This window comes from Eretmochelys imbricata, chromosome 1, assembly GCF_965152235.1.
Source record: "Eretmochelys imbricata isolate rEreImb1 chromosome 1, rEreImb1.hap1, whole genome shotgun sequence".
NCBI classification, from domain to species: Eukaryota; Metazoa; Chordata; order Testudines; family Cheloniidae; genus Eretmochelys; species Eretmochelys imbricata.
In genome coordinates, this window is record NC_135572.1 from 317,993,356 (window position 1) to 318,014,581 (window position 21,226).

Sequence of the window (21,226 nt, forward strand, 5' to 3'; positions counted from 1 at the left end):
AGTTCTGTACTGCTATAATTACATTGGTTTAGAAACTAACAGTTAAAATGGTGCAATCGTACCGTGTGTGCAGTTATACAGATATAAAGATGCTTATAGCAATATAGTTTATTCCTGTTAAGCAATCATGTTGAGATAGGATTATATGTCCCTGTTCAGCCAGTTGGTAAAATGATCAACAGTTTTTAGTGCCGATAATGATTGCAATTATTTTCAGTTACATACATACGTTTGTTTTGGCCAATTAGATTATATTTGGCTATCAAGGAGTGTCTATAATAATAAGTCGTGTAGCTGTGCATATGTACATTTACACACATGCAATATCTAGCAAAAAGTTCTGACTTACAATAGTAATTACACAACTGCACAGCTGGCAGCTAATTAGATTGCTTTATTTTACATTGTAATTCCATAAAGTTAAGTATCAGTGGAGGAACAGCCACAGCTAATACTTGGGGAAACAGTTTGTGGGATATAATTTGCTTGACAGACATTCTCCCAGAATGCTAATCTTTGCATTTTATTATTTAATAAAAAAAATTGCTTGAACCTTTAGGACAAATGGTGTACTTGTAACATCGTTTTCTGTATTAACTGGAAATGGAAGCCTCTAATTGCACACATACTCATTGATCCCAAAAGCTCAAAACAGCTGTTAATGATGTAGCTGAACAAATCTAATAGCTGCAAATGTCTCTGCAGCTTATAACCCTATAACTCTCTTTGCAAGTTAAATTTTTTCCTTGTATTACACATGCTGTTACATGCACACATCCATACTAAATGAGATCTCTAGTTTAAGTCTGTGAATAAATTTGCATCTCTGAAGTTCAAGAGGAGAATGCTCAGGTGACATGGTATAGCTATTATTTCTTAATCACTGATACAACAAAGTTTGTATATTGAGATGTAAAAATTTGTGATCATGCAACACTAAAGATCTGAATTTGCCTAAGGTGAAGAAATTCATGGCTGATTTTCCCTTTGTCCCCTATTGTGTATATATTATGATAGGGTCTTTCATCAAAGAATCAGGACTGGATTTCTTTCTAAAAGATATGCTTTCACTCAACTGGAAGTTATGAGCTTGATTCGGAGACAACTGGGTGAATTTTTGTGGCCTCTGTTCTACAGAAGGTCAGGCTCAATGACCTTTCCTGGACTTCAAATCTATGACTTTGTTCACAGATGCTCAACTATTGCTAAAGTAATACATATGTGCACCTAAGTGAAAGAAAAATGTTTTGCTTAAACAATATATAATTTAATGAAACATATTTACAATCCTGTTGATGGAGCAATATAGAAAAATGCAATTTACAGTCTCCTTGGCCACCATGTCCTACTCTAATACCTCCAGACTTTCTGTCCCAGTCTCCCGCCACACCCAGTTTCCTTGTCCACTCAGTCCACTCCCAACAGCTCCTTGTCCAGCCAGTCCCAGTCCCCACTTCACCTGGCTCCTCTGATCTGGTCTCTCTCCTCCACTCTGGTCACCATTTTCACACACACCCCCCCATGTGCCCCTGCACTCAATCCCAGTCCCAAACTCCCTCCATGAGCTCCTCAACAAATCTCAGTCTCCCCCTGCACCTACTGGCTCCTAAGTCCCTATCCCCCCCTGCCCCAGTTTCCCTTCCTGGCTCCCAGTAACAATCTCCGTGCCCTCCTAGGTCCATCTCTTGTCCCCTCTGCATTCAAGTCAGACAGCTTCCTTCTTCATGCTGCCTGGGCCCAACAGGAGAGGCACTGAGAGAGCAGAAGAGACAGCTTCCCTGCTCTCAGTTCTAGTGCCCTGTCATAAATATAAAGGGAAGGGTAAACCCCTTTGAAATCCCTCCTGGCCAGGGGAAAACTCCTCTCACCTGTAAAGGGTTAAGAAGCTAAAGGTAACCTCGCTGGCACCTGACCAAAATGACCAATGAGGAGACAAGATACTTTCAAAAGCTGGGAGGAGGGAGAGAAACAAAGGGTCTTTGTCTATCTTTATGCTGTTTTTGCTGGGGATAGATCAGGAATGGAGTCTTAGAACTTTTAGTAAGTAATCTAGCTAGGTATGTGTTAGATTATGATTTCTTTAAATGGCTGAGAAAAGAATTGTGCTGAATAGAATAACTATTTCTGTCTGTGTATCTTTTTTGTAACTTAAGGTTTTGCCTAGAGGGGTTCTCTATGTTTTGAATCTAATTATCCTGTAAGCTATCTACTATCCTGATTTTACAGAGGTGATTTCTTTACTTCTATTTACTTCTATTTCTATTAAAAGTCTTCTTGTAAGAAAACTGAATGTTTTTTTCATTGTTCTCAGATCCAAGGGTTTGGGTCTGTGGTCACCTATGCAAATTGGTGAGGCTTTTTATCCAACATTTCCCAGGAAAGGGGGGGTGCAAGTGTTGGGAGGATTGTTTATTGTTCTTAAGATCCAAGGGTCTGGATCTGTAGTCACCTAGGCAAATTGGTGAGGCTTTTTACCAAACCTTGTCCAGGAAGTGGGGTGCAAGGTTTTGGGAAGTATTTTTGGGGGAAAGACATTTCCAAACAGCTCTTCCCCAGTAACCAGTATTTGTTTGGTGGTGGTAGTGGCCAATCCAAGGACAAAGGGTGGAATATTTTGTACCTTGGGGAAGTTTTGACCTAAGCTGGTAAAGATAAGCTTAGGAGGTTTTTCATGCAGGTCCCCACATCTGTACCCTAGAGTTCAGAGTGGGGGAGGAACCTTGACGTGCCCAGATCTGGACCTAGTCCCAGCACACCCCACAGAAGTCCACAGCTACAACTGCAGGGAAAGTCCAACTCAGCCCTGGGCTGGAGCATGCCCATTGTAGAAGGAATCTTTGGGAAAAGCTGTTAAATCCGGTAAGTCTTTACTAAGCATGTGAATTTTTTCAAGGGCTTATAACTTGGCCAATTTTGGATGGATTTCCATGGGGACAGCAAAAGGCATATCCCTGACATACATGACACTGCCCTACCAAGTCCTTTCTCCAAAGCACCTGGGTGCTAGCGATTTTCAAATGATAAATTACCGGAATTTTTTGTCTTGGGCAAAACAATGCATTTTTCCTTAGTCTCATTCTCAGAAATGGCTGAATCATCTTAGCTGAAATTTTCCAAAACAATTCAGACTGAGGTAGCCAGCCAGCATGGAAACTTTCAGCCCAGACAGTTATGACTGGAAAAGTTATAAGTGAACTAAACCAGTGTCCTATAATGGGAAATGTCAGGCAACATTAATAGGCAATACAACCCGCCCCCTACATATGATGTACTCTATCATATGTACTGCATCATACGTCCCTTTGCTTGGCAAGAAGTGGTCATTATGGGTCAGATCCTGCAAAGCGTTCAACTCCCTCTGAAATCAGGGTGAGTTGAGGCTGCTCAGCATCCTGCCTGTGGAAGGAAAAGGCCTGGGTAGGGACCGTTGAATCGTGGAAGTCAACTAATGGCTACATAGGTGGTGTCAGAGAGAAGGCTTTGGATTCTTTGACCATGGGATGGTGTTCCAAGAAGGAGGAGTGCTAGGCAGAGACGGGCTCCACCTAACAAAGAGAGGGAAGAGCATCTTCGCAAGCAGGCTGGCTAACCTAGTGAGGAGGGCTTTAAACTAGGTTCACTGGGGGAAGGACACTAAAGCCCTGAGGTAAGTGGAGAAGTGGGATACCAGGAGGAAACACGAGCAGGAGCGCGTCAGACGGCAGGGATCCTGCCTCATACTGAGAAAGAGGGACGATCAGCAAGTTATATCAAGGGCCTATGCACAAATGCAAGAAGCCTGGGAAACAAGCAGGGAGAACTGGAAGTCCTGGCACAGTCAAGGAATTGTGATGTGATTGGAATAACAGAGACTTGGTGGCATAACTCACATGACTGAAGTACTGTCATGGATGGATATAAACTGTTCAGGAAGGACAGGCAGGGCAGAAAAGGTGGGGGAGTTGCACTGTACGTAAGGGAGCAGTATGACTGTGCAGAGCTCAAGGATGAAACTGCAGAAAAACCTGAGTGTTTCTGGATTAAGTTTACAAGTGTGAGCAACAAAGGTGATGTTGTGATGGGAGTCTGCTATAGACCACCGGACCAAGGGGGTTGAGGTGGACGAGGCTTTCTTCCGGCAACTCACGGAAGTTACTAGATCGCAGGCCCTGGTTCTCATGGGAGACTTCAATCACCCTGATATCTGCTGGGAGAGCAATACAGCAGTGCACAGTCAATCCAGGAAGTTTTTGGAAGGGGTAGGGGACAATTTCCTGGTGCAAGTGCTGGAGGAACCAACTAGGGGCAGAGCTCTTCTTGACCTGCTGCTCACAAACCGGGAAGAATTAGTAGGGGAAGCTAAAGTGGATGGGAACCTGGGAGGAAGTGACCATGAGATGGTCGAGTTCAGGATCCTGACACACGGAAGAAAGGAGAGCAGCAGAATACGGACCCTGGACTTCAGAAAAGCAGACTTTAATTCCCTCAGGGAACTGATGGGCAGGATCCCCTGGGAGAATAATTTGAGAGGGAAAGGAGTCCAGGAGAGCTGGCTGTATTTTAAATAATCCTTATTGAGGTTACAGGGATAAACCATCCCGACGTGTAGAAAGAATAGTAAATATGGCAGGCGACCAGCTTGGCTTAACAGTGAAATCCTTGCTGATCTCGAACACAAAAAAGAAGCTTACAAGAAATGGAAGACTGGACAAATGACCAGGGAAGAGTATAAAAATATTGCTCAGGGATGCAGGAGTGAAATCAGGAAGGCCAAATAACACCTGGAGTTGCAGCTAGCAAGAGATGTTACGAGTAACATGAAGGGTTTCTTCAGGTATGTTAGCAACAAGAAGAAAGTCAAGGAAAGTGTGGGCCCTTACTGAATGAGGGAGGCAACCTAGTGACAGAGGATGTGGAAAAAGCTAATGTACTCAATGCTTCTTTTGCCTCTGTCTTCACAAACAAGGTCAGCTCCCAGACTGCTGCACTGGGCAGCACAGCATGGGGAGGAGGTGACCAGCCCTCTGTGAAGAAAGAAGTGGTTCGGGACTATTTAGAAAAGCTGGACGAGCACAAGTCCATGGGGCCGGATGCGCTGCATCCAAGAGTGCTAAAGGAGTTGGCGGATGTGATTGCAGAGCCATTGGCCATTATCTTTGAAAACTCATGGCGATCCGGGGAAGTCCCGGACGACTGGAAAAAGGCTAATGTAGTACCCATCTTTAAAAAAGGGAAGAAGGAGGATCCTGGGAACCACAGGCCAGTCAGCCTCACCTCAGTCCCTGGAAAAATCATGGAGCAGGTCCTCAAGGAATCAATTCTGAAGCACTTAGAGGAGAGGAAAGTGATCAGGAACAGTCAGCATGGATTCATCAAGGGCAAGTCATGCCTGACTAATCTAATTGCCTTCTATGGTGAGATAACTGGCTCTGTGGATGAGGGGAAAGCGGTGGATGTGTTGTTCCTTGACTTTAGCAAAGCTTTTGACACTGTATCCCACAGTATTCTTGCCAGCAAGTTAAAGAAGTATGGGCTGGATGAATGGACTATAAGGTGGATAGAAAGTTGGCTAGATTGTCGGGCTCAACGGGCAGTGATCAATGGATCCATGTCTAGTTGGCAGCCGGTATCAAGTGGAGTGCCCCAAGGGTCGGTCCTAGGGCCGGTTTTGTTCAATATCTTCATAAATGATCTGGAGGATGGTGTGGATTGCACCCTCAGCAAGTTTTCAGATGACACTAAACTGGGAGGAGAGGTAGATATGTTGGAGGTTAGGGATAGGATACAGAGGGCCCTAGACAAATTGGAGGATTGGGCCAAAAGAAATCTGATGAGGTTCAACAAGGACAAGTGGAGAGTCCTGCACTTAGGACGGAAGAATCCCATGCACCGCTACAGACTAGGGACCAAATGGCTAGGCAGCAGTTCTGCAGAAAAGGACCTAGGGGTTACAGTGGACGAGAAGCTGGATATGAGTCAACAGTATGCCCTTGGCCTTCTTGGCAACAAGGGCAACTTTGGGATGTATAAGTAGGGGCATTGCCAGCAGATCGAGGGACACGATCGTTCCCCTCTATTCGACATTGGTGAGGCCTCATCTGGAGTACTGTGTCCAGTTTTGGGCCCCACACTACAGGAAGGATGTGGAAAAATTGGAAAGAGTCCAGCGGAGGGCAACAAAAAGGATTAGGGGACTGGAACACATGACTTATGAGGAGAGGCTGAGGGAACTGGGATGTTTAGTCTGCGGAAGAGAAGATTGAGGGCTTTGTCAAGCCAGGCCTTAAAAACCTCTAAGGAAGGAGATTCCACCACCTCCCTAGGTAACCCATTCCAGTGCTTCACCACACTACTAGTGAAATAGTTTTTCCAAATATCCAACCTAAACCGCCCCCACTGCAACTTGAGACCATTCCTCCTTGTTCTGTCATCTGCCACCACTGAGAACAGCCTAGCTCCATCTTCTTTGGAACCCTCCTTCAGGGAGTTGAAGGCTGCTTTCAAATCCCCCCGTCACTCGTCTCTTCTACAGACTAAATAAGCCCAGTTCCCTCAGCCTTTCCTCATAAGTCATGTGCCCCAGCCCCCAAATCATTTTCATTGCTTTCTGCTGGACTCTCTCCAATGTGTCCACATCCTTTCTGTAGTGGGGGCCTCAAAACTGGACGCAATACTCCAGTTGTAACCTCAATAGTGCCGAACAGAGGGGCATAATCACTTCTCTTGATCTGCTGGCAATGCTCCTACTAATGCAGCCCAATATGCTGTTCGCCTTCTTGGCAACAAGGGCACAATATTGACTCATATTCAGCTTCTCGTCCACCATAATCCCCAGGTTCTTTTCTACAGAACTGCCGCTTAGCCAGTCGGTCCCCAGCCTGTAGCAGTGCATGGGATTCTTCCGTCCTAAGTGCAGGACTCTGCACTTGTCCTTGTTGAACCTCATCAGATTTCTTTCGGCCCAACCCTCCAATTTGTATAGGGCATTCTGGACCCTATCCCTACCCTCCAGTGTATCTACCACTCCCCGCAGTTTAATGTCATCCGCAAACTTGCTGAGGGTGCAATCCATCCTATCATCCAGATCATTAATGAAGATATTGAACAAAACCGGCCCCAGGACCACCCCCTGGGGCACTCTGCTTGATACCGGCTGCCAGCTAGACATCAAGCCATTGATCACTACCTGTTGAGCCAGATGATCTAGTCCAGCTTTTTATCCACCTTATAGTCCATTCATCCAATCCACACTTCTTTAACGTGCTGGCAAGAATACTGTGGGAGACCACATTAAAAACTTTGCTAAAGTCAAGGTATATCATGTATATCAATTTCCCCATATCCACAGAGACGGTTATCTCATCATAGAAGTCAATCAGGTTGGTCGGGCATGACTTGGCCTTTGTGAATCCATGTTGACTGTTCCTGATCACCTTCCTCTCCTTCAAGTGCTTGAAAAGAGTGGGGCAAACCCAGAGTCCAGTGTCCAGCATAAGTAGCTTCTCTGTATGCTGAGTTGAGGTTTAAAGTGGACACAAGGAGGAATCCTACCTCCAAGGTTATGGAGTGCATATGGTTCTGCAAACTCTTACATAGTCCAACTACAGGGCAAAGAATGGGAGGATCTGCACAGCTGTCAATCTCTCAGCCCTCCCCCAGAACACCCAGGTCTGTCATGTAAGACTATCCCCGCACAGGTGTCTTGCAATGTGCAGGTATCTGTACGTCCTGCACAGCTCCCTGAAATATTTCCCTCTCTTGAATAGTCGAAGTGCACCTGTTCTGCTGCCAAAGGAGCCTCTGTGGCCCTGGAAGCAGGGGCAAGAATTGCTCCTTAATGAAGCAGGCACAACCCTGCTTCGATTTTAAAAGCACAGGAGATGAGTCACATTCTGAAGTATTACTGCAGCCTTTTAAGGATGCAGCCCTTGGCTCTTCAGTTACATTTTACTGTAACTTTCATAATTTACTCATTCCCAAATGCACTTTTGCATGCGCGGTATAGTTATTTGAATTTGGTGTTAGTCATGTTGGCATAAAAACATTATGATCTGCTGTGCAGGTGACAAGTTGAAGAGTCCAGGAGTGTTACTGATGCAGGAAAAAGGTGAGGAGGAGTGTTTACAACAATAAAAAGCCACAGGCTCTTTGAGAATATATATGGTTTGCTGTACGAGACTTAAACAGATTTATACTTCCCCCCTCTGCTCTAATATGAGCTAGAGACACTAGCAGCAGGTCCTGCATTTTGAAGACTCTGTTCTTCCAGCACTGTCTTCCACAATGCATCTATGACTGCCATCTGTGAACACTCCTTCACACTAACCAATAGTACCTGGGAACAGTGGGTACATCGAGTTGGGGGTGTGTGCTTCTGTCAGGATGGACAGTGTGTACTGAGCATGCTGCCTAGGGTGACCAGATAGCAAGGGTGAAAAATCGGGACAGGGGGTGAAGGGTAATAGGTACTTATATAAGACAAAGCCCCATTGGGACTGTCCCTATAAAATCGGGACACCCTAATGCTGCCTGAGCATTTTGTAAACATTCTTAATGAGAAGAACTAGAGTGGGAGGTCAGAAAGTGCTGAGGACAACTCCATTTTCAATGTTAAGTCTGCATTTTTGCTCCAATAAATAACAGTAGCACAACTCTGTAGGCCAACATTTAAAATATTGAGATGTCTAATCGCATTATTGCACTCAAAAATTAAACAGTTAGATGTCTACATGCTATAAAACACCCTCACAATTATTTGTGATTGCATAACTATGGAAACAAAATAGGAGGCCACTTTGAAAATCAGGAGCAGTGAACCTATTCCTATAGCTGTTTCACTTTGTTCAGCAATTTTGTAAGTGTGCTTCACTATGTAACTTTGGAGGAGTATCACTCTGGGAGTTTCTTGTTTTATACTGACCAATATAATAATGTTTTTAGAAATAATTTTTACAGATGATGATCAATGAGCAGAATTTGACTTTCAGAAAGAAAATTGCTACGAAAGATATTACTTTTTGCTTTTCTGCAATTGCTTTTCTGCAGTTCCGCTGTAAAAATTGAAAAACCTTCTTAAGTTTAGCTATCAAACTGCTTCATTTGAGTATCATTCTGTTAACAATTTTCTGTCGTGTCTGTCTAACATCCATTTTTGTTTTTGTATTTTTTTTTTTTCAAATACCACTGGGAGATAACATATGGAATAGAAATACTTGCCTGAACATTGTGAAATGGCTTCTCATTTTCATAAGATTCACTGCAATGCATGAAGTCATCGATGCTAAGCTGAAAAGCAGAAAAATAGTGCAGGTCACACGGTGTCATCTCAGCTCATTACACACAAGCTGTACTCTGCATTGACAAGATGAAATAAATTACCAGTACATACCGTATCTTGAAGGAACAAGACAAGGTTCTTGGATTCCTGGGTAAACACAGGCTGCAGTAGCATATGCAGCTCCTGCTTTGAGATAATGTGTCCCTCATGTAAAGTAGCTTCAGAGTTCCACAGTGAGCTAAAATTAAAGTTAAATATTTTCCTTTTTACTTGTTGCAAAGGTTGACATTTTGTTTCACTTAAATATACAAATGCTGGTAATGATATCATAGTCTTTTGATAAAGATCAGGTGTAATATCTGACAGTCTATTCTAGAAATGAATTCAAATGGACAAATTATTCTAGTGTAGTTCATATCAAGTCCGTTGAGTTACACTAAGGATGAACTGGGGCATGGGTGACTATTATTTATTACTACTGCCACTTGCCATTAATATTTATCATGATTTGTGGAGTGCCAACAGTATGCTAGATGCTTTATTGACATGTGTAAAATGGGGACCCTCACATGAAGAATTTACATTCTCCATGCCCAATCCTGCAAACACATACTAATAAACGAAGTGCTTTCCACTGTGGACGATTCCTCAGAAGTCAATGACACTGCCAATGGTAATAAACACTGTGGATCCAATTCAGCAAACCATCAGTGTTCAGCAACGCCTATGCTTAACTAGACCTCAATAGGACTTAAGTACATGCTTAAGTGGTTTGCTGAACAGGGATGGATTTAAGCATCCATATAGGCATATTATTGTAATAGACAGGATATTTTTGAAAAGAAAGCTGGTGGTACATAGTACCTTTCTTTTATAAAATAGATTTTAAAGGTTGAAAGGAAGTCATATTGTTGTTTAGAATACAAGAGAAATTTTCCATCTGCTTGCTCTGGATCCTTGTAATGGTCCTTTCATCCTCTAGAGAGACATGGGTACAAGCTGTCCTATGTTTTAAATGGAAATAGATTAGCCATCACAGCTGTTCAAAAATGGCCTTAGCAAAATGAATAATTTGGCAGGGAACAATGGAGCTGGTGACTCAAATGGCTACGACTCGACTTGGGAAGCAAGCTGCTATATCTGATTTGTGTGCAAAACTAAAACTACTGTTCTCTGGTGCCAGATTTCTTCTTGAATTTAACATGCTTCCCTGGGAACAAAGAGTAAAGCAGAGCCAAAGAGAGAAGTGCAGATCCACACGGAGGGTGTTGTGGTGGTGGTGGTGACGATGGTGGCACTTTTAGAGAGGAGAATTCAGAAACTGTGTTGCAATCACCAACACCACTACCTGTAGCACTTCATGGAGACGCAGAACTCATTACTGAAGGGATGCGAGGAGGAGCATGAATACGGGGAAGCTGATGAGGAAAGGCTGAAAACAGATTTGTGGCCAGGAGGTGAAGCAGTAAGTTGACTCGTTGTTCCATTGTGGCTAAGGCTAAAAAGTCCATTGAAAGTCCAATTTCCCTGTAGTAGCATCCTCTATTGGAATCTTTCATCTGGTCTCTGTGGTTTTCTACTGGAGGACCCGTAACACCAAAGAACCATCAGACAAATAGACTCAATAGTTTTGTGCCAAAACTTGGTTGCCAACGGGAATCAGTAAGAATGTGTTGAAAATTTTCAGCTGGAATTCCCACTAAACTACTTGCATAGTGCAGCCAGACAGCCTGGTGTTATACAGTGGATAGAATTCATGCTAAGTTACTAATATTTTGGCATCACATGAACACTTATGAGATAAGATCTTTTAAAGTGAAGGTGGATTTGCAATAATAAAATGCATAAATATGTTTTCTCATAGGTTCTTCAATATTGAAACAACCACTTTTGCAGAAACTTCTTGGAGGAAAAAAATTACTTTTTCAGAAGTATGAAATCATCCAGAATAAAAATGGTAAAAGTTTTCATGCAATGCTCTATTAAAGCATTTACAATACATTTGCACAGCTCTAATAGCAGAGAGAGAAATAGGTGACTGCCTATATTTTAAAACCTTGTCACCTGGTATTGCAAAACTAAAATCAGGAACAACTTAGAACTTTCATATTTTATCAAAGATCTGGGGGTTTGGATAAATTATCCTAGATTTGCCTATCTCCAGATCATAATATTTAGTGAAACCATTTGTTTTATAGAAGTATCATAGGTAGGTACTTAGGCAGCTATTTGGTAAAATATTATACATATTACAAAAGTATATTTTCAATACAGAAGTAATGATGACACCTTGCTCTTTTAATAGTCCAATACTTCATTGTTCCACTTGGGTGCAAAACTCCATGGAAAATCTGGCCCTAAATGACTTGTCTAAGGTAATACTGCAACTCTGGAAAAACAGGTTTCAGAGTAGCAGCCGTGTTAGTCTGTATCCGCAAAAAGAAAAGGAGTACTTGTGGCACCTTAAAGACGAACACATTTATTTGAGCATAAGCTTTCATGAGCTACAGCTCACTTCATCAAGCTTACGCTCAAATAAATTTGTTTGTCTCTAAGGTGCCACAAGTACTCCTTTTCTTTTTTCTGGAAAAACAGGAGTAGAACCTCAGTCTTGCATCTTCTGGTCACGTGCTTTAACCACTAAACTATGATAAGTCAGTGTTCTTAGCTTGAATCAAATGAGTTCCATTGTAATGGACAACAGATGCACAATTTAGTATTTATTCAGCCTGCTATTATTGATTGTAATCTGAGTCACAAGTGAATATGAGAGCATGATTTTTTAATCAGGAACTGTTGCAAGGAGAATCCTTTCAGAGTCACAGCCTTTCATGGGTGAAAATACTTTGGGTGTTCTGGCAGAATGGAGATGTGATACCAGCTGTGATACTGGCAGTCAGGAAAAATAGTCTGCTGAGAATATATTTCACTGTTGATTGCCAGTCGAAAGCAAACTCTATTTCTCTGCAAGGCTTCCCAGAGTTTTGTGAGGAGTCAACTCAGGGTCTCAGTTTGCACCCTGAGTTGACATGAAAGCTGTTTGGAAAGATAAAATATCTAGTTTACCGTAGATTTTCAATCTTACAGCAAGTGGTAGGTGCTGGGGACACTTTCAGGAAAAGGCTTCAAGGATGTTAAAATTAAAGACTAGTGGAGCCACTTTTTAAACCTTAGGGGTAAACCCTGCAGTGGCGGCAGTAAATTTCTTATTATTATTTGGGAGCTCTTACCATTTGATATTTTCATAAGCATGTTAAACCTCTTCATTTGTGCTTTGAAATTCATACTGATGAATATGCAGAAAGCCCAAGAGCTTAGAAATTGCTTCAGAGGTATGCTTGGAATTTTGAGAGACGGCAAACCCCATGATCTCAGCATCAGCCTTAAATATAAACTTTTAAAGCCGCAGGGAAAGCCCCAAGGATTCACAATTATTATTCATATAGAGTTTTAGTGCCTCAGCTCAATACTGAACCTCTGACTTTTTACATTTATATCAGCAAGATACAGCATTAAAATATTAAGGAAACTGATTACAGATTAATTTATGCAAAATTAGTAAATGGCACGTCTGAGGGCAGGGAGAAAGGACAGCAAAAAGTTTTAACAATTATCTTACAGCAAATCAAACAGTAGTTTAAAATCAGTTTCCCAAACAGCATGGGCAAAATTGTACAAAATAAATATTCACATGATTATTCCAGAGCTTTACATCTGCAATTAATTGGAAAAATACAAGACACAGAAAACAGAATTATATTAACGGGGAGTCTTTGTGGCACCTTAGAGACTAACAAATTTATTTGGGCATAAGCTTTTGTGGGCTAAAACCCACGTTATCAGATGCATGGAGTGGAACATACAGTAGGGAGGTACAAATAAACAGCATATAAAAAGATGGGAGTTGCGGAGGCAGTGCTAACAAGCCCATTCAATTAAGGTGGAAGTGGGCTATTCTCAACAGTTGACAAAAAGGGGTGGAAATCACTTTTGTAGTGCTAATGAGGCCAGTGTAAACAAGGTGGCCCAGTTCAAACAGTTGACAAGAAGGTGTGACTATCAGCAGGGGGAAATTAATTTTTGTAGTGACCCATCCATTCCCAGTCTTTATTCAGGCCTAATTTGATGGTGTCCAGTTTGCAAATTAATTCCAGTTCTGCAGTTTCTCCTTGGAGTCTGTTAAATTAAATTAGATTCTAAATCAGTATGGTAAAAATTTGTGGGTTTATTTTTATTTTGCTCAACATAGGAACAATACAAAGATGTTGGGACGTTAATAAGCCCATTTTAAAATATGGGAGTCTTGGAAAGGCTCACCATTCTTAAGCACTCATCCTTTGATGGCTTTATGAGTGCGTGGGGCACCTTTTCTAAGGTGATTTAGATTCTGAACAGTGTACTTCAATAATGCCAGCATCATTGCCAGAAATGATTACATAGGTTGGTTCTTATCTCTCTTGTTACTTCATTTTATTACATGTATTTTCACTTACTGTGTGTTTGTGAGTACATGGACTGCCACAAAAATAGAGACTTTAAAAACGGTGGCCCTGGAAACTTCGCCAGTAGACTAAAAGCTGTTTAAGGGCACGCTGAAGCCACCAGAGAGACTGCCATCAACTTCAGGTGCTGAATGAGTAATATTAATTCATACCTTAATGTGAACATTTGTTTAATATTCACATTAACCATATCATTTGCCTGTTTATTTTAAATCTCTTAATTGCAGTTAGCTGTGTGTTTACATATTTTACTGTCTGGTTAAAGAAGAGGTGGGGAATAAGACTCAGATACCCTGCTTCCACCACCAGGGTGTAGCTAGGGTGACCAGACAGCAAATGTGAAAAATCAGGATGGGGGTGGGGGGTAATAGGAGCCTATATAAGAAAAAGATCCAAAAATTGGGACTGTCCCTATAAAATCGGGACATCTGGTCACCCTAGGTGTAGCACAAGCCTGCAGGGGATGGGTACAGGAAGGAGTGCTAAGCCTGCAGTTTGCTTGCCCTCCCACTATCTCCACAGACATCCTGAACAGCCTGAATGTACAGTTTGGTTCTGTGGTGGGACAGTGAGGTATACAAGGATATTATCTGATCTGTCTTCTCTCTAGGGCCAGCTCAAATTCTGACAGTGTTTTTAATGGAAGCAAAGATTTCAATAAACCCTGTATCTTGGTCTGGGAGGAGGATAGACTATGATTTAATAAGGCTTTTACATCTCTGACTTATGATCCTATATACTCTTTGTAACTTACAGATAAAATCATTTTTAATTTGTCTTTTTCAATCAGCAGGAGATTTAGGCAAGCAATGATACTTTTGCCCTGTGGATCAGGACTAAGCAGGACCATAGCTAGTTAATAAAATTTCACTAGGAACCTGTAAATACAACCATTAGATATCAAGTTTACATGTCACCAGTGCTAGTGGTAGAGGCAGAATGAAAATTAATGACTAATGGACCAGAACTTAAAAAAGGTACTGAAGCATCTTATTGTACGATATCACCATGGCAGCTGGATACATTTATAGATGAAATAATACATTTGGAGTGGCAACCCAACAATGGCCTGATACAAAATGTCATCTTACAGTGGAGCATATTTGATTCTTCTGAGAAAAAACATCCCCAAGGAAGCTAAGGGATTTCTCAACTTCTTTGTATTCATGGTATCGCTTCCCTATGCCTATAAGTCAGAGCAGGTTTCCCTTTAAACTTCTCACAACTATAAGAAAAAATATTATTTTAGTGCTTGGCCTTAACTCTTGTTCAAAGTCACTTATAACCTGCATTCACTGTACAAAAAGTCATCTCCGGTCTTGGCATAATGCTGGGTGGTTATTGGAAAATATGAAATGTTTTCACTGATTGTAAGCAAAGAACATTCCTATGACGAGAGGCACTTGGCTTTACAATTTTGGGACTCTCTAGTGAAAACCATGTCATTGCAGCATCTAAGCTATTCCTACCTCATGTTTCTTTAAGGTTGCTGTTAGAAATACTAGGATGTTGTCAAATTGTTTATATGCGTTATAGAAGAGACCATTTTTAGTGTATTGAAGTACAGTAAGGATTGGTGTTAAATCCATTTTATACTTTGCACGCTGTGTACATTTGGAATTTCAGGTTTCTCAGATCGGTGTATAGTGCCTGACATTAGAATAGCTTTCATTAAAAGGCTTCCCTGTAATATGAGAGATATTTTGAAATGTGTTACTAATTATTTATAATTTATCATTTACCTCGTTAGTGCTTTACAAACATTAACTATTTTTCATAACACCTATGTCAAACAGATACTATAAATTTTATTAGGCTCAATCCTGCTCCAGTTGAAGGCAAGGATAATTTTGCCATTGATTTCAATGAGGGTAAGAAATGGACCCACTGACATCATTTTACAGATGAGAAAACTGAGACAAAGAGAAGTGGCTTCCTCAAGAGCACAGAAAGATTCAGTGTCAGTGATGAATTTACAGCTAAGCCATTGCTGCCTCCTAATCTTGCTTACTTCACACTACTAAACCCTAGTATGCTTTTAAATGTAGATCTTATCAAATGGTACTTGAAGGGATGCCGATCACAACTCAACATACTCACTCAACTACTGTCTACGCTCTCCTTAAGATTTTATTTGTTTTAATGTTTTTATTTGGAAATAGTTGGATGCATCAGTATGGTTAGTTACCAGTTTAAAAAAAATATTTGAACTCTTAATCTCTACCTCCCAATGTGTGCTGGTTAAGGACACAGACCAAATTCTGCTGTCAGTTACACCAGTGTAAGTGAGAGCAGAATATGGCCATCACCATTATATATAGCAGTTTTTACTTGGGTCAGATTCCACTCTCAGATAGCTGTGTACAGCGCCTATTGAAGATAATTTGATTTTTGTAAGTTTAGCCCCAGGGCAGAATTTGGCTCTCACTCATTTTAAGGGCTCATGCCCTCAACAGAGTTTACTAAGTGGCAGAGGTGGGGTAAATCCCCTAGTCTTCCAGTGAGCACTTTGGGTGATAAAATTTAGGAACAATTAAAATTAAATTAACCCCCCCCCAAAAAAAAGAATTACCCACTGCAAAAACTTAAAGCTGATTTTTTTTTTTTTACACCAAGTGAAGATTGAAAGGGTTTTATTTAACATTCCAAACATCTGCTTTTTTTATCTCTTCTGGATTGTGTTCATAGACCTGTCATGGTCAAAAATTTATGGAAAAATCCTGCAGAAACTAAAGGATGAAACCACCAAGATTCTATAGAACTAATTATAAAACCTATTACATAATTTGTGTTAATTGGAACAGATTTGATTTTAAAGGGACACTGAAATATGTTCAGTCCCAAATGTTATAAACCATGTCATATACCAGTAGGTTCTTATTCAGTTAATGAGCGCCCCTTTCCTTGGTTTAGTTTTAATATCTTTGGGCTTAGAGTAATAAAAAACCTGTTACTCTTGGTTTAAGTTTCAAACAAAGCTGTGCAGAAGAGCTATAACTGCAGTGTTTAAAACCAGAATTATGGACAGAGGTATCCAGGAAAGCTTTCGTTATTAGAAAGTTCCTCTTTTAAAATACTGCATGTAGAATTTGGAGCCAAGTGTATACCAAACCAAAGTTACTGCTGCTTCTGCTTTATTTTTAAACTAATATACATCTTTTATTTACTTCATTTGCATTCACCAAAAAATAATTTCTCCCACACCAAACACTGCATTTTCAAAATGCAAAAGGTCATGGATATAGGTACACTTCCTCCTGAAAAAGTTGTAGGCATATAAACATGAAGCTGGTTTCACCACATTGCCTGTCTGATTTTCTTGCTGTTGATCCTGAATAAACTGTATGGAACAAGTTGCTAACAGCTTGCTCGTGAAAAGTTTCTTTTCATTACTACTATGAACTCTTGCTTTCTGACCATGCCTTACCTTGCAATAACTTTTGTTTAAACACAACAGCAGCATGACTTTGTTTATATTAACAACAGATGCAGTATTTACAAGAAATAAAAAGCAGGACAAAGAAGACATGGATTCAGTCATTTAGGAACATTTTTGTCTTAAAAAATGAAACTATTGCCCAAATCTACTTTTCTTTTCAGTACACAATTTTAGATCTCTTCCAGGTGTCTATTTTAAAGACTCATAAATTAGTCAACTTCTACTACCTCCAATGTAGTACAAGCTCCTGAAATTAAAGATTCATCTCTTACTTTCCTTCAGAAAAGAAACACAAAGCTAACTAATTTAATTTCGTTCTCTGTAGTTACATCTGCATTTTTCCTACACCTCTACTCCCCAGGGACCAAAGGTGTAATTTCCACAGATGCCTTAGCAGTGCACTGACATTTGTCAAGTGTGGTGATAATCAGTGATGTTATAAAAGACACAATGACCAAAACACATTTGAGAGAGACACAGCACAAATTTCACACACTCACATCTGTGTTCAAATGTACTCCCTCTACTTCATCACCACAGTATCACATTTAACAGAATGAAAGGGCATCAAAGAACTCTATTTTGAAATGGCATTTTACACATTCATTTTACACATTTTACATATTAATTGTACTGAAAAGCAATTTACATAGTATATTATTTCTGCATAAACTTACTCCTTTCTCACAATGAAAGTAAATTAAGAGGCAAATGCAAATAAAATCAAGACACCTTTCCGCAAAGGACCCTTATTCAATCTGTCACATCTTGAGTCAGCCCGGTACTCTCTCACAGACCACAAAGATGGTGAAATGTAGTCAGGGGAAGGCCTGCTACGTCTCCAAGAGGAGTTTAACTTTAAGAACTCACAGCTGTAAAAAAGGGGACTGAATTGCTTGCAAGGATTCCAGACCCTACCACTGACAACTACATAGATCAGTGATGTCATGAAGCTAATAAGTGCAAGGCAAAGAGAGTCATTAGGAAATAGTTTGAAAATAACTTGGATGAACTTTATTACATTTCAAGCATGGTCAGATGGATGGTTATTGTTATTTACATCACAGTGACTAGAGGCCACAACTGAATTCAGGGGCCCTGTTTTGCTAGGCATCATACATACATATGTACATAGAATAAAAGTCTCTGCCCCCACAGGATTTACAATCTAAATAGTCAAGACAAAGGAAGTAAAGCAAAGAGATTAAGTGATTTATACAGGTCTAAGGTAAGACAGCAAGTCTGTCTAGGGTACAGCAGGTCTATTGTTACCTTTGTCCTCCAGAATAGCCTCCTTCATGCTTGCTTAGATCTGGTTAAAAAGTGGCCTGTGACCTTGCAAGTCCTTTTGGATTCTTTCTTTGAAGTGTCTCACATGTTAGATTCAAAAGTCTTGTGACCTCCTAAGTACATTCAAATCCTTCACATTCAAGTATCTCCCCTGCACTTTCAAAACCAAACCAATATGATGCCACAAGTTCTACTAACCATCTGACATAATACACACTGTAACATATGTTCTTTTACATGCAATAAAAGCTACATTAAAAATAACATTAAGGTGCAAAATCAGGCACTCAAAAGTTAGGAAATACCAGAATTACGATTGCCGGTATAACCTTAATTCAACCTCCTTGTGTGTATGCATTATGATATAGTCTTATAATTATATCTTCTTCTTAGCATATGCAAAACATACCTCTGTTGGCACATGACCAGGATTTATCACTGAATTTGGTCCACTGGTTGGATCATTAGCTTTCTTGGTTCAGGCCGGGTACTGATAGGGAGTGCAACGTGAATGCTGATCCATGCCCTACTTTAATTATATAGAATCATAGGACTGGAGGGAACCTCAAGATGTCTTCTAGTCCAGTCCTCTGCACTCAACACAGGACTAAGTATTATAGACCATAGTGTCTCATATATTGTACATTGGATCAAGGTCTCAGGAAAGGCAGAGCAGACATGATCATATGATCACACACACACACACACACACACACACAATTTGTTCTGGTACAGCAACTGCATAAAGACTGCTAGATGTTTTAATTTCTCACCTGTGAGTTGACCAGAGCAGCATAGGTACATGGTCCACAGACAGAGCCAATTGGAGCAGCACAGCGAGGGAGTAAAACAGCCAGACTAGGGCCATGATCCCACTTGGGTTAGTATATGACTGACTAGCTGCAAAGTAAAAAACTGAACATAAGATGAAGGAAGCTGGATTTCCCAGTTTAATCTGCAGTATCTGGATACAACTAGGAAACTGGTTGGGGCTGTTTTATGTCAACAATATAAACATTCAAAACATCCATTTCATTAAGTCAAACAACAGTGCTAGAATTTTTGAATAACTTTCAGTGAGGCAGTGCAAAAGGCCCATGAAGAGTATATACCTTGAATTCATACACAGACCTCTTAACAGATTGTTCCCCAGTACAGTGCTCATGAGGCTCAAATTTATTCCAGACCCCACTGATTTCTCACTCGCTATTACTGTAATTTATTGACAACTGAATTATTAAACCCTGAAATGGAGTTTATAGAAAACGTTCTTCATGTTGAAGAAAAAGAATCCCATATATTTCCATTGTTTTCCCTCTACTATTTATTACCATGTCCGAAAGCTTTACACTGATTGTAGAAGTTGGTGTCACACATGGGTGTTGGCAGGTTTGAAAGCTGCAGTATATGTGGACATTGCAGCTACCAGCAAGGAAAAAGAGAGTAAGAAAGTGATGAGATTGGAACTTAACTAAAATGTGGAATTGTTTAATTATCCTTTACTGGGGAAGATGCTGACCCATAAATCAAGAATCGCAAAAGTCAAACGAAATTACAATGTTCTCAAACCTGGTGTGACTTAAATACCTTAAAAACCAAATAGAAGATTAGAATGGTTATAGGAATTTCTTTTACCCATCATCACAAGCCTCTGGTTTCTTTCTTTTTTAAATGCTGCCCTGCCCCCTTCAGTGACAGAGCTGCAGCCAAGTCATGCTTCTGCATTTGAGAGTCACCTTGTTAGGTAGTATCATGTGCACTATAGGCATGCATGGGACTTTCCAATCAGAATAAAAGATGTAGTCCCAGCCTTTAGCAGGTTATGAATGCAATTATGTCAAGGACCCAACAGAAAAAGACAACAGACCATGGAGAGCAGCAATGGGGAAAGGGCAGGGGACAAGTTATCGGTAAATGCAAGAAGGAGGGAGGAGGGCAATTTTTGCCATGCAGAGCAGATCATGGGGCTGAGTAGTTGTGAAAGCTCATTCTGGGTTATTTTGGTGGTTTAAACATTCATTTAATATTCACTTTAACAATTTGAAATTCTGGATTTGGTGGATTATTGATGAAAGGCTTCCAAGAAGAAGAGGGTTGAATGGCAGGTTGGAGGGAGAGAGAAGCAGGAGGAGTAATAGGCCCCAAGCATAAGAAACAGCACAAAGAAGGTGGGAGAGCGATTCTAGGGCAAACTATTTGGAAGAGGAAGGGAAGCTTGAGTGAAGTGAAGTGAATAAAGGTCAGTCAGAATGTGAGCTGAAATTGTACAGAGCTCTAAAGGTAAGCCCCGGTGTCTTGAATTCATGTGACTCACTCGATTTAGTGTACTGTTTATTGTTGCACAGTTTATGTATAATGTAAGGCAATTTGTTCATATGCTAATGTAAACTCAGCTATGATACAAGAGGAAAGCTACATTTAAAAAAACAGCAATCTTCCTCTTTTCTTACACTTTATGCCCTCTTACTTTGGTCTTTTATGCCTTTATCAGCCCCCACTCCCACCCCGGGCCCAGGCAGCTTTTACCACCTTCCATTTCCTGACATGCTGGGTTGGCTGTGAATTATAACAACAGAACAGTGCAGGTCAGTGTAAGACAGAGCAAGTAAGCCAATGCAAGACTAAATGGGAGAGAGGGAAGAACTGGAGCCTCCAGAGAAGAATTTAGTCCAAGCTCAAGAAGCTGAGTCAGAGCAAGCGAAGTACTCAGTCGTCTCTAGGAATGGACAACCTCTTGCT

General features: G+C 40.7%; 1 protein-coding gene across 1 annotated transcript in view; it reads right to left on the reverse strand.

Moving 5' to 3' along the window:
* ATP6AP1 (ATPase H+ transporting accessory protein 1) overlaps window positions 1–21,226 on the reverse strand; it is an 89,520-nt gene that overhangs the window by 58,040 nt on the left and 10,254 nt on the right. The window contains exons 2-4 of the mRNA XM_077807837.1: window positions 19,261–19,387; window positions 9,368–9,494; window positions 9,196–9,264 (exon numbers count right to left, since the gene is read on the reverse strand). Coding sequence (XP_077663963.1) covers window positions 9,196–9,264; window positions 9,368–9,494; window positions 19,261–19,355 — 291 coding nt within the window. The 5' untranslated portion in view covers window positions 19,356–19,387. The remainder of the gene's footprint in view (window positions 1–9,195; window positions 9,265–9,367; window positions 9,495–19,260; window positions 19,388–21,226) is intronic.